This window comes from Antedon mediterranea, chromosome 11 (genome assembly GCF_964355755.1).
Source record: "Antedon mediterranea chromosome 11, ecAntMedi1.1, whole genome shotgun sequence".
Taxonomy (NCBI): domain Eukaryota; kingdom Metazoa; phylum Echinodermata; class Crinoidea; order Comatulida; family Antedonidae; genus Antedon; species Antedon mediterranea.
This window is the reverse complement of record NC_092680.1, coordinates 8,094,612-8,108,648: the sequence shown is the minus strand read 5'-3', so window position 1 is coordinate 8,108,648 and position 14,037 is coordinate 8,094,612. Positions and strand designations below refer to the sequence as shown.

The following is a 14,037-nucleotide window of genomic DNA, read 5'->3' as shown; positions in this document are numbered from 1 at the left end:
TTACGCGAGGGTGAAACTATAGCAATACTTACAGTAGCTACTTTTGCTAAACCGGTATTTGAAAATAAGGAATCAAATCAGATTAATAGCTGCATATATCTCATTGAAGTTTATTTACAAGCATCTGTGTGCATCTTCACAATAAAGTGTACATGTTACAATAGTGTAATTATAAAATAAATACACATGTTTGTCTTTTTTTTTGACAGACCTTTATAAAATGTATGTTTCATTTCAATAGGGAAATAGAGAACAGCATTTTTAGCAGCCATCGAATCGAAAATACAAGAAACCTATACAATATGATTTTGTTCAAGTACCTCTTTAGAGGTTTAGTAGTATAAAATCAGTACTGTATATACAGTAATAAGTTGTGCATTTTATATTATATCATTGATTATAATATCATCATAACATGTGTTTAAGGAATGCACAACCATTACGAAAAGGTGTATCAAGGCTAAAACCAGACAGACCAGAACAATTTAGTTCCTCCCTAAATTACTAAATTTCAGATAATTAAAGTACTGTTAAAAACTTGAAGAAAGAACAAAAGGATCAGTTTTTTTACTCTTAACTCAACTTAATGAAGACTAATATACCATAGGAATCAGTTTATAAATTCATCCATGCTTTAATAATACACTTTTATTAAATCATGTAATGTGTTCCATTTGTGATAGAATGTCATAAACCCTGTAAACATATGATAATGATTTAGAGCTGTATATAGTCATCTTTGATATTTAATCGTTTCCTTAAGAAATGTATCCTTAACAAATTGACAGTTATTGGACTAGTTCAATTTCACCTTAAAAAATTGGTGTTTATAAAAAATCTCATCTCTCAGTAATACAACACAAGTGTGAATAAAGTTTTTGTACACAGAATATCACCAGTAGAAGTTAGTACTAATGAAGCTAGCAGCTGAAGATAACCATCCTCTGCCATCTCCATCACCTTGCTTATCAATGCGAGTTACAGCTTTATCCAATCCTCGCAATGGACTATCTTCTTCTGGTAGATATGCAGGCAAATGGACATTTTCTTTGTTCATCGTCGCTGGATTAGCACCGAATGTCAATGTCACTTCTTCCCCGTGCTCATTCTTGATTATTTGCTCAGCACGCATAATTTTAGTTTTTGCAATAGCAGCAACAATAACCTGAAAATGATAGTAAGCCATGTTGAAAAAAACCACAAGATGTAATATAACACATATCAACAAACAAACAATATTTCTAAAATACTTTATAGTCATGAATATTCAATTTGTACTTTTTATTGTAGGATGATGTCATACATCTCTATCTTCCATTAATTGCCCCATGAGGGATGAATATATACTGATACTATCCAAGTAATATAAGTATTATTTTAATAATTATTATAATTATTTTAAATTTTATTTCATATTGAATATATTATATTAAATAATTTTTTTTTCAAAAATTGAATCCCTATTGAAGGGGACAAATTCACGATCCAACAAAGTGTCACCATAATAGGGGTGTCAGAATTTACCGCAGGTTGTAAGTCTTTTTTAGTTCTCAAAGTGCACCGTTTATGTTGCATGTCAAAGGTGAAACTGATCACTCCCTTGATCAATAAAAGTTCATCTTCACAAATTTTTCTACAAGCCTGTAAGAGAAATCATTATCATTGGAACATAGGCAGTAGAAACAGTAACAATAACACAGGTGACATATGCCATTTGCAGAGATGTACATATATAGATTTTCGCATGTTTTCTTGAACATTACCGTAATGAAGAAAACTTGAACCAATTGAACGGTTCTGTTACAAAATAGGCCTTAAGCTCTGTCTACGCTATCAAACTTGTGTGTGACAATAAAAAGTGTGATGTGCCCAAATATGGTAATGATATGCTCAAATATGGCAATGATATGCTCAAATATGGTAGTGATATGCTCAAATATGGTAATGATATGCTCAAATATGGTAGTGATATGACAGGATATACAATAAAAACGATTAATACAGTTATAAGAAAGTTATATGGGAACATTCAAATTGTGATGACCGACGACCTAGGAAAAGTTAGGTCTTAGGTGTTGAGCATATGAGGGGAACGCAATTCTTTGCTCTACATTTCTCAACACAGTACAGTATTGATGGTTTCTAGGTCCAGGAGATGACTAACGACAATGCATAGGTCGTAGGTCGTCACAAATCGAAAGTTCCTTATTATTAATTATAAATATTTAAAGCTGACCTGGTTATCGAGTCCATTGATCTGAAGAATAATAGCTTTGAATTTCTTGTTACCCGCAATGAATGCCTTTCCACCATACCTGCTATGTTTTGTTTTTGCTGTAGACTTCTTTTCAGTAATATTTTGTTTTTCCCGTAAAGGACTACCTAGTTGTGTCATAATAGTACTCTGCAACTTTCTTGCAAGCTCTTTTGCTTTGGTACTGTAACCATGTCTACATGAGATATTAATAAATAATCAATATTATATCTTCATGAGTTGTTATATTCAACAAGGCAAAATAAACCAAAGAGAAAGGATACACTAGGTATGAGTATGACCTGTAAAACTATATATTGTTTAACATCTAGACTTGTAAATACAAATTAACATTATCTTATTACTAACTGCATAACTGGGAAACTATCAAGGTTATATGATTGAAAGGAAAAGAATAACATTTTTCACCAAAAACATCTATAAATGAGTAAACTTAACAATTAAAATACAGTATTAGTATATTACTTGTTGATAATTGCATCCAAACTGTCTAGCATACCAAGTTCACAGCGAATGATTGGCCGATTACTAGAACAATGTGCAAGCAAAATTAACGTCTGTAGAGGAAAAAGCACTTTCTTATTGCAAAATAGATACAATTTAAATAAATGATTGAATAAATGTTATACTTCAATTTTGTCTTACTTCAAGGGCTGTAATGACAACATTAATATCAGAGTTGTCTAAAAACAGCACAAGTCCTGGTAGACAGCCTTGATCCTAAAAAGCAAAACAAAAAAGTTGTGAGACAGTGGTGGTTCTAAGTTTGGGATGTGGTTCATTGAGGTTAAACTGGTTTTAAGCAAATTACATAGAACTAAAAAATACTATAATTAAAATTAAATAAATAATATTAAAATGAATGGTAAATTGGATTTGAAATGTTTAATACTGTACTTTTTTCTTTTAAATAGAAGGCATTTTTATCTATTCTCAACAATAAATAAATCACCTTGACTATGGTTTCTCGATTACGTTGGTCGGAAGCAAGTGTTTTCAGCTGTTTAACGACGGTCAGCACATCCATCTTTCTTTTTGGTTTTGACGTAAACTGAATTAAAACTAAAGGAATTAAATAAAACATTCAACAACAAAATATGATGATTTAGCCTTTAGGGCCTACTAACTTGATTAGGTCCCTACTAACCTATACAATACAAACAGCATATGACCGGTTGGGCCGCCGACAAGTTGAGCCGCCGGTAATTTCTATGAAATGCCCAGTGCGTCTTTTACGACATTTCGCGTAGTGATTAGAGTGTTTGTCCTAGTACATAAGTTCATGGTCTTTAAGTTTATTTATTGTGTCATGAAAATAAATAATTATAATTACATACTACAATTTTGTTGGCTTGAACTGCAATAACAACGCAGCAAAGGAAAGTAGTCATATTTAATAATATTTTTCTCGCGTGTTTTTCAACTTGCGTTGTCTCTCACTCAGGACTAATAGAGTATTGATATTCTTCGAATGAGGTTAAATAATTACTGTATCATTTTTTATCTACTATCTTTTAATATCATATTTTATTGAATTTTACAATGTTAATACACAAAATATTTTATAAAAAACGGTGATCTATGTAATTATTTTACCGAAAAATGGAGTAGGCTAGTTCATACAACTGCCGCCTGAGGGGGCAACATGTTTACGGCATTTTTGGCTAAAAACGATCATTTTCAGTGATGTTTTAGGCCTTATATTTTGGAATCTACAAGTCAGATTTTCATAATTATTTCTTTAATTGTAATATTTAATAATATATACTAAAAACCGTGATATTATAAACTTTGAATATACATCGTTATCCCTAATATTAAATAGAAACGAGCACCGGTGAAAGTTAGCATTTGGCGTTTCATAGAAAATAACGTTTTTTTGGCGGCTGCTCAACTTGGCCTACCTAGGGCTAGGCCTAATCCATACAAACCTAGCCCTAGGGCCTAACTAAACTTTAGTCTAAGTAATAAAGTCATATGGCCCAGTCTAGATAAAATAGGACCTACAATCATGCCTCCATGCCTAGCTAGGACAGGTACTACCTGTCCTCCTGTTGAAGCTAGGCCTAGCCTACTAGGGCCTGGCCTAGTACTAGCTCTAGGCCTATAATACTATAGTATAGCTACTTTACTTACTTACTTAGGCCTAGCCTAGTACGGATGCTAGTCAAGTCGCCCCATCGCAAAGTCGCCCCATACAAAGTCGCCCCTTACACAGTCGCCCCATCGCAAAGTCGCCCCAAAACAAAGTCGCCCCGACATAGTCGCCCTATCGCAAAGTCGCCCCATCGCAAAGTCGCCCCAACGCAAAGTCGCTCCATCGCAAAGTCGCCCCATCACAAAGTCGCCCTATCGCAAAGTCGCCCCAAAACGTTAAAATATAGTTTACAAGTGCGTAAAATGTTGCAATGATACACAAAATAACACAGAACGTGTAGGCATAAAAGGGGAAGCCCCGCCATGTAGTCTCAGGTGGTCACACGATCGGCACGCACCCCCATATCAGAGAGGAAGCCCCGACTAATCACTCCGCGGTCGCACTCCGCGGTCGCACTAACGTGCTAGCTTACCATGAGAGGGAAACCCCCGTAATTACTCCGCCGTTGCCTTTGTCGCACTCTACAACGCACCATCTGAAGATGGGGAAACCCCGCCGGAGTTTTACGATGATATCAGTCGCGTTCGAAATCGGTCGCGATAAAATGATGTTATACGATCTAGATTATTTTTACTTTGGTCGATGAATATTTATTATTATTATTAGGCCTATATTAATAATTGATTTTTTATTTTATTTTACAGGTCAGTATTATGAGAAAGATGTGTGGCTTAAAAAATGACAATTTGTAAACATAGTTTAAGATATAGTATTATCCAGCATAATGTCATTTAACAGTACATACGTACTTATTTAAATGTGAAATATTTTATAGGAAACGTAGGCTACGTCTGTGTCTTTCATTTTATATGCAACAAATTACGTAAAACAATTTATTTATAAACATTCAGTTTACTATTATATACATAGTATTACAGTGAACATTGATTGTAAGACTCCTGGAAAGGCAATCCCATCATTATATCCATTATAAAATTGCATCATATCACCACTATATGTCGTAAATGATAACGTGCGTGTGTGTATTTGTCGTACGTCCGTGTACGTATTATTCCGTGCCTCTTCACTGTCTTGTTTAATTTAAAATTAAATAAACACCCGATATGAGAGGATATTTATTAGGCATTATAATTAGAATGTTCTATAACCAAAAGGATTGAAAAGAATTTCTTCAGTAAAATGATCATTGTGCTGTTGAATAAAAGGCGACTCGCCATCTGAAACATTCTCTGAATCCAATCGGAGCTGCGCCTTCTGGTATCTGTTTCCTCACAGCTGCTACGTCTTTCTGCTGACCGTCGGGGATTCCCCTTTTTAAAAAACACGCACACGATACTGTACGATGGTTTTTCCATGGTCAAAATGTCGCGTTTTAATTTTACTAATACCTGCATGTAAAACAATCACATCGGCGATGAAATCCCCTTTTTTTTCTTCATTTTGAAAAGTCATTATAAAATTAAGACACATAACTTGTCAATAAATGCAAAATGATCAATAAGTAGCCTATAACACTTATTGTCTTACAACACTGTTATTGTTTTAACTACTGTAAATCTATACGAAGGCCTACTACACATTTATACATTTATTATATTATCCTAAAAAATTAGCTGGTATCCACGCGTAGGTTGAAGAAAGATTCGTAATTGTGGCTGTGGTAACTAATTTTAAAATCATATTAAATTAACATTTTCGAAACTATAAATCAGGGATAATCTTTTTAGGGACTATTTTTTAAATGATTTTTAAAAAGCACATCACTCCATTAAAACCTGTAAAATAAAAATTTAAACACAAATTATGTATATAATAGGATAAACATTATAATGTATACGACATTTAGCGCGACCAAAGTAACAACGCAATCGATATCAAACGCACCCAATATGATTAAAACCGATAAAAACTCCGGCGGGGTTTCCCCATCTTCAGATGGTGCGTTGTAGAGCGCGACAACGGCAACGGCGGAGTAATTACAGGGGTTTCCCTCTCATGGTGAGCTAGCACGTTAGTGCGACCGCGGAGTGATTAGTCGGGGGCTTCCTCTCTGATGGGGGTGCGTGCCGATCGTGTGACCTGAGACTACATGGCGGGGCTTCCCCTATGCCTACACGTTCTGTGTTATTTTGTGTATCATTGCAACATTTTACGCACTTGTAAACTATTTTTTAACGTTTTGGGGCGACTTTGCAATGGGGCGACTTTGCGTTGGGGCGACTTTGCGATGGGGCGACTTTGCGATGGGGCGACTTTGTAATGGGGCGACTTTGCGATGGGGCGACTGTGCCGGGGCGACTTTGTTTTGGGGCGACTTTGCGATGGGGCGACTGTGTAAGGGGCGACTTTGTATGGGGCGACTTTGCGATGGGGCGACTTGACTGGATCCCCCTAGTACTTGTCTCCGGAGCTCAGCGGTGCTGGGTCCGGAGTACAGTAAGTAAGTTGCCTACCTACTAGGTAAGCCTAAAAAGACTAGCCTAGGCTAGTAGGGCCTAGGCCTATGCCCCAAGCTTATTAATATTAAATACATTTTATTTACAAAACGCAATAACCCTAATGTTTTTTTACCGTTATAATTACAAATTGTTTCTTTTCTTTCCTCTTTTTTGCACACACACCAAATGTTTTTACAAATTAAAAAATGGTGGCAACTAAATTGAATTTGATTGGTTATTGTTTATGACCTTCGGTACGGTCAGTAATTTTGATTGGCTAATCGTTTAAATATCCCAAAAGCGCTTACTTTTAATTTGGAAAAAATGGACAGCAGAAGAAATAGCTGTTGGAATGTTGTGTAGTTATAGGCTTATTAAGCAAACAATATTGCGTACTTGTTCAATTTTATAGGTAAGTATGAACATTATGTTCATGATGAATATTTAAGTATCAAATTACAAATATTTTGTTATCCGAACGATGTATTACTGTATCTCCTACATTTAGAACGACAAATATGCAAGCTAGCTAGGCCCTCTAGGCTAGGCCCTACCCTAGAGGCTAGGCCTATATTTTATACTGCTAGGCCTAGGCCTAGTATCAGTGCCCGGTGGTGGTCGAGCTGACACATGAATGGGCGGCCCATCACACTCGGCCTAGCATTTTGCCAGTTTTCTCTAACCATACCACTTTTCTTTAATATACCTTACAGTGCACTGTTATTAGTAGGCCTAATAATAATAATAGGCTAGTACTCTCTAGCTACTACTAGGCTAGGCCTAGGCCTAGTTACTATGAATATGAATGATAGTTAAGTTAGTATAGGCAGGCCTACTACTACTAGTACTACTACTAATCTAAACTAGGCCTACAGTAGGCTATTACTTGTTTACTTACTTGTTTACTTGTTTACTTGTTTCCGGAGCTCAGCAATGCTGGGTCCGGAGTCGAGGCTAGGCTATGCCTATAAGCCCCTCTTGATAATTACATCAACTCTTGAATATGGCGCAAATTTAAGAGGGTGGTTGGACCATGCCCGTTCAAGACCGGACTTAAATTGATTGGTTGATCTTGAAGCTACTACATCCTCCGATAACGAATTCCATAATATAATAGCTTTTCGACCAAATGAGTCCCTCATCCAATTTGTGCGTGAGAACTTAAATTTTAATTTAAAAGAATGACCACGTGTTCTAACATCTTCATCACGCTCAAAAAAAGAATCAGCAGAAATACTATCCACTCCATGTAAAATTTTAAAAATCTGTATCAAATGAGCTCTTTGCCTTCTGTATGCGAGAGTAGGTAGGTTGAGAATTTTCAGCCTTTCTGAATAAGGTAAATGACGAATGGAAAAAATAAGCTTGGTGGCACGTTCTTGGACTTTTTCCAATAGGTCTTCCTCCTTACAATGTAGCGAGTTAAAAACAACGTTGCAGTATTCCAAGGTCGGACGAATAATAGCTTTATATAAACGAAGAAACCCATCCATATTTAAAAACTTGAAAGCTCGATATACCATGCCCAACTTCCGATTTGCTCTCATTGCTACATCTGCCACATGTACATTAAAAACAAGTTTAGAGTCAATAGTAACACCGAGGTCTTTTTCATGATCAACTTCATTCAATAAGAAACCACGCATGGCATACAGATGTTTGTTGTTTTTCTTCCCAAAGTGCATTACTTTGCACTTACCCTCGTTAAAAGGTAATTGCCATTTGTCAGACCAGTCACATGCTTTCTCTAAATCTTCTTGTAGAACTTGAGCATCATTCACAGTGTTAACTACTCTATACAATTTAGTATCATCTGCAAACATGCGTACAGAGGAAGAAATAACAGAAGGTAAATCATTTATAAACATAATGAAAAGAACAGGTCCAACGACGCTTCCTTGCGGGATACCACTACGAACATCAGCCCAATCTGAAACACATCCATTGACACTAACCCGTTGTTGTCTATCGTTAAGAAATTCTTGAAACCATTTTAGAAGTTTACCTCTAATACCCAATGCACTCATTTTCAGAAGGAGTCTATGATGAGGCACACTATCGAAAGCCTTCTTGTAGTCAAGGTAGATACAATCAAAACAATCCTGATTATCAAAATAAGAAAACCAGTTTTCAAGAACATCAAGTAATTGTAAAGCACAAGAACGACCTTGCCGGAAACCAAATTGCTCATAACAAATAAGTGAGTGATGTTCAAGAAAGTCCAATAATTCCTTCCTGATAATTCTCTCCATAATTTTACCAACTACCGAAGTTAAACTCACAGGTCTATAGTTGCTTGGGTCAGACTTCACTCCTTTTTTAAAAATCGGTACCACTGTAGCCCGTTTCCAACTATTAGGGACGGCTCCTTCTTGAAACAATTTCGTAAAAATAATATGGAGGGGATAGCAAATGATATCCTTTAGTTCGACTAAGATGCGTGGGTGAATACCATCAGGTCCAGCTGTTTTAGTAATATTCAACGTTGATAAAATATTTAAGATTTCGTCACAAGGAAAGTCAACTTGAGATAAAAAATCCTCTGAAATGTCATCAATAGCCGGTACATTCGAAAAATTTTCATCGACAAATACACTACTAAAAAACGTGTTTAGCAACTCAGCCTTATCCTTGTCATCAGACACATGCCTTCCATTACTATCGGTTAAGTTGGGTATACCAGACTTTATATTGATCTGAGAACTGAGATACCTCCAAAAAGACTTTTCATTAGATTTGATCTCAATTGCTATTTTATTTTCGAAGTCAGATTTACTACATCGAATCAGATCTACTGTTTGATTTCTTACTTGGACAAACTTCGACCATTTTGCTGACACACATACTTTTTGTTTTCTCTTGGCCTTTACATACTGTTTCCAACATTTATTCTTTTTGGCAATCTGCTTTTCAATTTTTTTGTTCATCCAAAGAGGTTTTCTTCCGTGGCAAACCTTCCTCATCGGGATACACTCATCAATATTCTTCGCAAGAATATGCTCGAATTCGTCCCACGATTGAATACCTGATTTGTCATTGAAAACCACATCCCAATCTACCAAACCAATTTTCTCGCGCAGCAAATCATAGTTACCATGTACTAGGCCTAACTATTCTATAGAATAGGCCTACTCCTTCCCTACGCTAGTTGGCCTAGTAGGCCCTCTCTAGTAGTAGGCCTAGCTAGGCTAGGTTGGCCTTTCTTGAATTTATTTAGAGAGGCCTATTCTATTCGAATACAGATCACTCCGGCCGCGCTTAATTTGATTATTTGAAATAAATAAATTAATATTTTACATATTGTTATTAACTATAATTAGTAAGTATGGATACTGGCAAGATAAAGTGTTATAAAAATAAGGTTTTTAACTAATTTTTAATGTTAATGTAAAGCTATAAAATATACATAGAAAGAAATTAACTATTGTTATTCAAGCATTAATTAGACGGGTATTTGATTATTTGAAAGGAAAAAGTTAAGTTTAGTTTGAAAGAAAAAGCAGTTCCAACTTCTTTGAATGTTAATGAAAAAAGTAAAATTGTTGATAATAAATATTCAACTAGTTCCATTTAAATTCTTTTTTCTTTTAATTCTTTTGGTCACCAAGAATTTGTTATAACACTGAACAGTATAGAATCGTAGATATGGGCGCTCCATACTAACGGCCACTTTGCACAGGAAGTCGAATTGAATAGCGGCCGGAGTGCATAACATCGCGCTAAACTGATACGGCGGCCGGAATGAAGTGCGGCCGGAGTGATCAGCTTCCTTCTATTCTAGGCCTATATATAGCCAGAATGTTTTTTTATTTCTTCAGGAAAATTATTGCAGCCAAAACAGATCTGATGAGTGACAACAGTTTTAGACATCTACTCCAAATGTTGTTGGAATATTTAGGTCTATCATCCTATCCTAATCAATTGGTATGTATGTTGTAAAAATAATCTCAAATGAAATTGATTGAAATCATGATTATAAGATCAATCAACTAAGAAAAATGCAATAGCCTACACTTAAAAAATATTTATAAGTGTAATTATTATTCAATTTCTCTATAAAGGGTTATCATGGAGATGCTAAACGCAAGGAACGGAAACGATGGAAGTCTCTAATTCGCACAATTGGTAGTCACCTACCATTGAAGCCATGTAGAAGAGTTTATTTTCAGGTACAATACAGTATGTTTAATATAAAGAAAGTTGCAGTCACTCATTAAAAAAATTATCGATAAGTATAAAATATTACTTGTGCAGACTAGATTACTGGCCCTTATTTTGATATACAGGTTGTATTAAAAGATATAATTGAATCAACACTATAAGTTAACTCTCATTTAAATGCAAACAAGGTTGAGGTACATGTTCTTGTATCTTTTTATTTGCACAGACTTTACAGGACACAAACTTCACAAAACATGGAAGAAAACCAACGTTTATTGATGATGAATGTGAACCCCTTCCAATGGCGACCCTAGCTGATATACCATGGATTGAAGTGTTCAGTCCAGACAAAAGTTCTGTGGCCAGGTACTGTCTAGGTCTTTTTTCTTTTTTTGAAGTATCATGTACCAGTTATGGTACATGAGTGTATTTTAGGTGTTTTTTTATAAAGCACTGTAGTATGTAGCCTAGCAAGGCCATGTTTCTGGGCAAATTTGAAAGTCACTAATTCTTCCTTTTAGACACCCCTATAGAGGATACTTACCTCTGAAACAAACCAGGGGTTGTATTTGTAACAATATGACTAGGCTAACCTTTGTGGTGTGGTGTTCCCTTAGGGGATTTACCATATACTTAAAATTAACATAATCACTGTTGATTATACTGTAATTAGAGAATTTTATGTTGTTTTTCAGAACTGAATACAGAGGTTCTTATAAGCGCAGTGGTAGAAGATACAGACCAGTTCAACTTGTACAGCCAGTACAAAAAGAAACATGTTCAGATGTTGAGAGTACCACAAAGCTTCCAAAGACTCCTGTAAAAGAGATGCCTACTATAGCTACACCAGACCCTGTCTCAATGAGAAAGATTGATGCTTTAGAAGAGGAGCTATCCAAGCTTAGGGCGCAGATCGCTTTGATCGTAACCACACAGCAATCATATCCAGGTATTTTAACTAATGTGTATTGTCCAATATGGGTGTTAGATCTGCACTGTAAAGAATGAAATGTACCTGAAGTTGTATATTGAACTACCTCCACCACCAGGGTGTGTGAAATTATAGTACAGTACATCCCTATGTGAAGTTACACAATTGTGATTATTTATATTTTTCTTATAGCAACACCAGGACCAGCTATACCACCACCAATGTTTGGAGCACCTCCTCCACCACCACCGCCATGTGGGGCACCTCCTCCACCACCACCGCCACCTCCTGCAGTTATCCAAACTAAGCACTATAGTGTCAAAGATCAGATTAAAAAGGTTAGTAAACAAGTGATAAAAAAACTTGATTGAAAGAAATGTTATCTTTATTAAGTGTTTATTTTTACATACACTTCTCACTATAGAATAAGGCTCTCAAAGGTAACATTGATGACTGTTCACAAGATTCAAAGAGTGGAGTGCCCAATATGGCAGATGTTCTCAAAGGGCTTGGTTCAGTGAAGCTTCGATCTATTGCCAGGTGAGTTTTCCATCCAGAAGAGCTTGCAGAAATATTTATTTGAACAGTCAAGCCAAAATTATTATTGTATTTTGATCACTTTTTGTTTTTAGTTATTATCCAGTTATAAGTAAAGTGTGTTGCAGTACTGTAGTAACAAATGATTCAAACAAAGTTTTACATGCGGTGCAAGTCATACATAGCTGGTTTATACAGTGCATGTGTTACCATCGAAAACTGAGGGAATCATTCCCCCATAAAGAAGAGAGATTTTACAAAAGCTTTTTTTCTTAATTCTATGTAGGTCTCCAGGTGGAACTCCTGTCCGTCAAGCACCAAAGCTATCCAACAGCATGGATGCTGCTTCATTGATTGCCCAGGCCCTGAAAAAGAAATTTGCCCATCGTCTTGCTGCTAGTCCAAACAAGGAAAATAACCCAAGGACATTTACCCCATCACCAAAAAGTCCAAAGGTAATTTATAATGTTTCAGCTATAGAGTCTTAAATAAAGAATATATGTTTTTAGTATATGAAATACTTGTACTGTAGTAATACAGTAGTAATTTAATTTAAAATCTCCATTAAAAGTTTAAAATCTAGGTCGCAATCCCAAGTACTTTTTTAATATCGATAAATCATTTACAATCATCAAACCAATGAAGTTTATAAAATAATTTGGTTTTCATATAATATTACCAAATATATTGCAAATGTCATTTTAATATATTATTATAATATAGATTTCCTTATTACATTTCTTACTGTATCAGGTTGGACAACAATTGCTGAAACCTCACAGACGCCGTTCAATAACGAAACCCAGACCACTAAAACCTATCAATGCTTAATACTGTATGTGAACGATATTTTGAGTGGATTATAACAATACAGAAAAAAAATATATGAATGGTATATTTAATGAACAGTAATTTAAATTTGAAAATTTAGCTAGGCCTATAATTTTAAGGTATTTTGTGAATCTAGTACTTAACCAGTAGTTATTGTTCAGAATGATTTTGGTTTCAGTCCCAATTCCAATGGACTGGTACTATCGTAAAACCAGGCAAATTTATTCATGCAAATCCATTGTTTTTGCTGCATCGAAAAACTCACAGAACAAGAATCCGTCGTAGAAAGGAATATGAAAGATAGAATTTTGATTTTTGCAAAGAAATTTGCCCAGTAACAAAGACTGCAAAGATTGTAAATATATTTACTGATTACATTATTTGCTAATCTACAAGCCAATGTACAGTACTGTATAGCATTTTTAATTAATCTTTTATTAAACTTTTCATCATAACTATGATGGTTACGATAATTTATTGTATAATATTCACCACTGCACAATTGAGGCCTTCATCAAGTTCTAACCTGTATGTACAGTATTTCAGTTATACAGTACTAACAATTTCCTGAATGTATAAAAAGGTCTTGTAAAATATGTAGAAATATCATCTGAAATGTTATTAACAAATGTGTGCTTTTTTCATTTCATGTATTTGTACAAATTTTCCACAGCCCAGAATGTATTGTCCCTTTGACTAAATCCAACAAAATTTTTTTTTTTTAAATTCGAAAAAAAGTGGGTCA

General features: G+C 35.2%; 2 protein-coding genes across 9 annotated transcripts; one reads left to right on the top strand and one right to left on the bottom strand.

Annotated features, from left to right (window-relative positions):
- Positions 1–8: 8 nt before the first annotated feature.
- Positions 9–7,033, bottom strand: LOC140062804 (armadillo repeat-containing protein 1-like). Of its 7 annotated transcripts, none has more exons than XM_072109138.1 (7): positions 4,283–4,303; positions 3,228–3,326; positions 2,921–2,995; positions 2,741–2,832; positions 2,237–2,450; positions 1,525–1,641; positions 9–1,165 (listed from the first exon to the last, which is right to left on the bottom strand). In XM_072109138.1, the coding sequence occupies exons 1-7, from the start codon at positions 4,286–4,288 to the stop codon at positions 893–895; spliced, it is 876 nt and encodes a 291-aa protein (XP_071965239.1). In that variant the 5' UTR covers positions 4,289–4,303; the 3' UTR covers positions 9–892. The 7 variants fall into 7 exon arrangements, with proteins under 7 accessions (XP_071965239.1, XP_071965242.1, XP_071965244.1 ...); XM_072109141.1 differs by lacking the exon at positions 4,283–4,303 and adding an exon at positions 6,966–7,004 and having other exon boundaries at positions 10–1,165; XM_072109143.1 differs by lacking the exon at positions 4,283–4,303 and adding an exon at positions 4,416–4,630 and having other exon boundaries at positions 10–1,165.
- Positions 7,034–7,147: 114 nt separating this feature from the next.
- On the top strand, positions 7,148–13,882 carry LOC140062182 (mitochondrial fission regulator 2-like). Of its 2 annotated transcripts, XM_072108269.1 has the most exons (10): positions 7,156–7,244; positions 8,866–9,032; positions 10,651–10,756; positions 10,894–11,001; positions 11,220–11,359; positions 11,689–11,942; positions 12,117–12,262; positions 12,349–12,464; positions 12,748–12,916; positions 13,215–13,882. In XM_072108269.1, the coding sequence occupies exons 3-10, from the start codon at positions 10,679–10,681 to the stop codon at positions 13,290–13,292; spliced, it is 1,089 nt and encodes a 362-aa protein (XP_071964370.1). In that variant the 5' UTR covers positions 7,156–7,244; positions 8,866–9,032; positions 10,651–10,678; the 3' UTR covers positions 13,293–13,882. The 2 variants fall into 2 exon arrangements, with proteins under 2 accessions (XP_071964369.1, XP_071964370.1); XM_072108268.1 differs by lacking the exon at positions 8,866–9,032 and having other exon boundaries at positions 7,148–7,244.
- Positions 13,883–14,037: the final 155 nt, after the last annotated feature.

What these genes read in the sequence shown, in the direction of transcription:
- LOC140062804 (XM_072109136.1), bottom strand. Translation starts at nt 4,737, where the DNA reads ATGGCGGGGCTTCCCCTTTTATGCCTACACGTTCTGTGTTATTTTGTG. An exon ending in ATCGAGAAACCATAGTCAAG is followed by an intron (nt 2,996 to 3,227) that starts GTGATTTATTTA and finishes TTTGCTTTTTAG; the next exon opens with GATCAAGGCTGTCTACCAGG. An exon ending in TCAATGGACTCGATAACCAG is followed by an intron (nt 1,642 to 2,236) that starts GTCAGCTTTAAA and finishes TTTCTCTTACAG; the next exon opens with GCTTGTAGAAAAATTTGTGA.
- LOC140062182 (XM_072108268.1), top strand. Translation starts at nt 10,679, where the DNA reads ATGAGTGACAACAGTTTTAGACATCTACTCCAAATGTTGTTGGAATAT. An exon ending in CACACAGCAATCATATCCAG is followed by an intron (nt 11,943 to 12,116) that starts GTATTTTAACTA and finishes TTTTTCTTATAG; the next exon opens with CAACACCAGGACCAGCTATA. An exon ending in TCAAAGATCAGATTAAAAAG is followed by an intron (nt 12,263 to 12,348) that starts GTTAGTAAACAA and finishes TTCTCACTATAG; the next exon opens with AATAAGGCTCTCAAAGGTAA.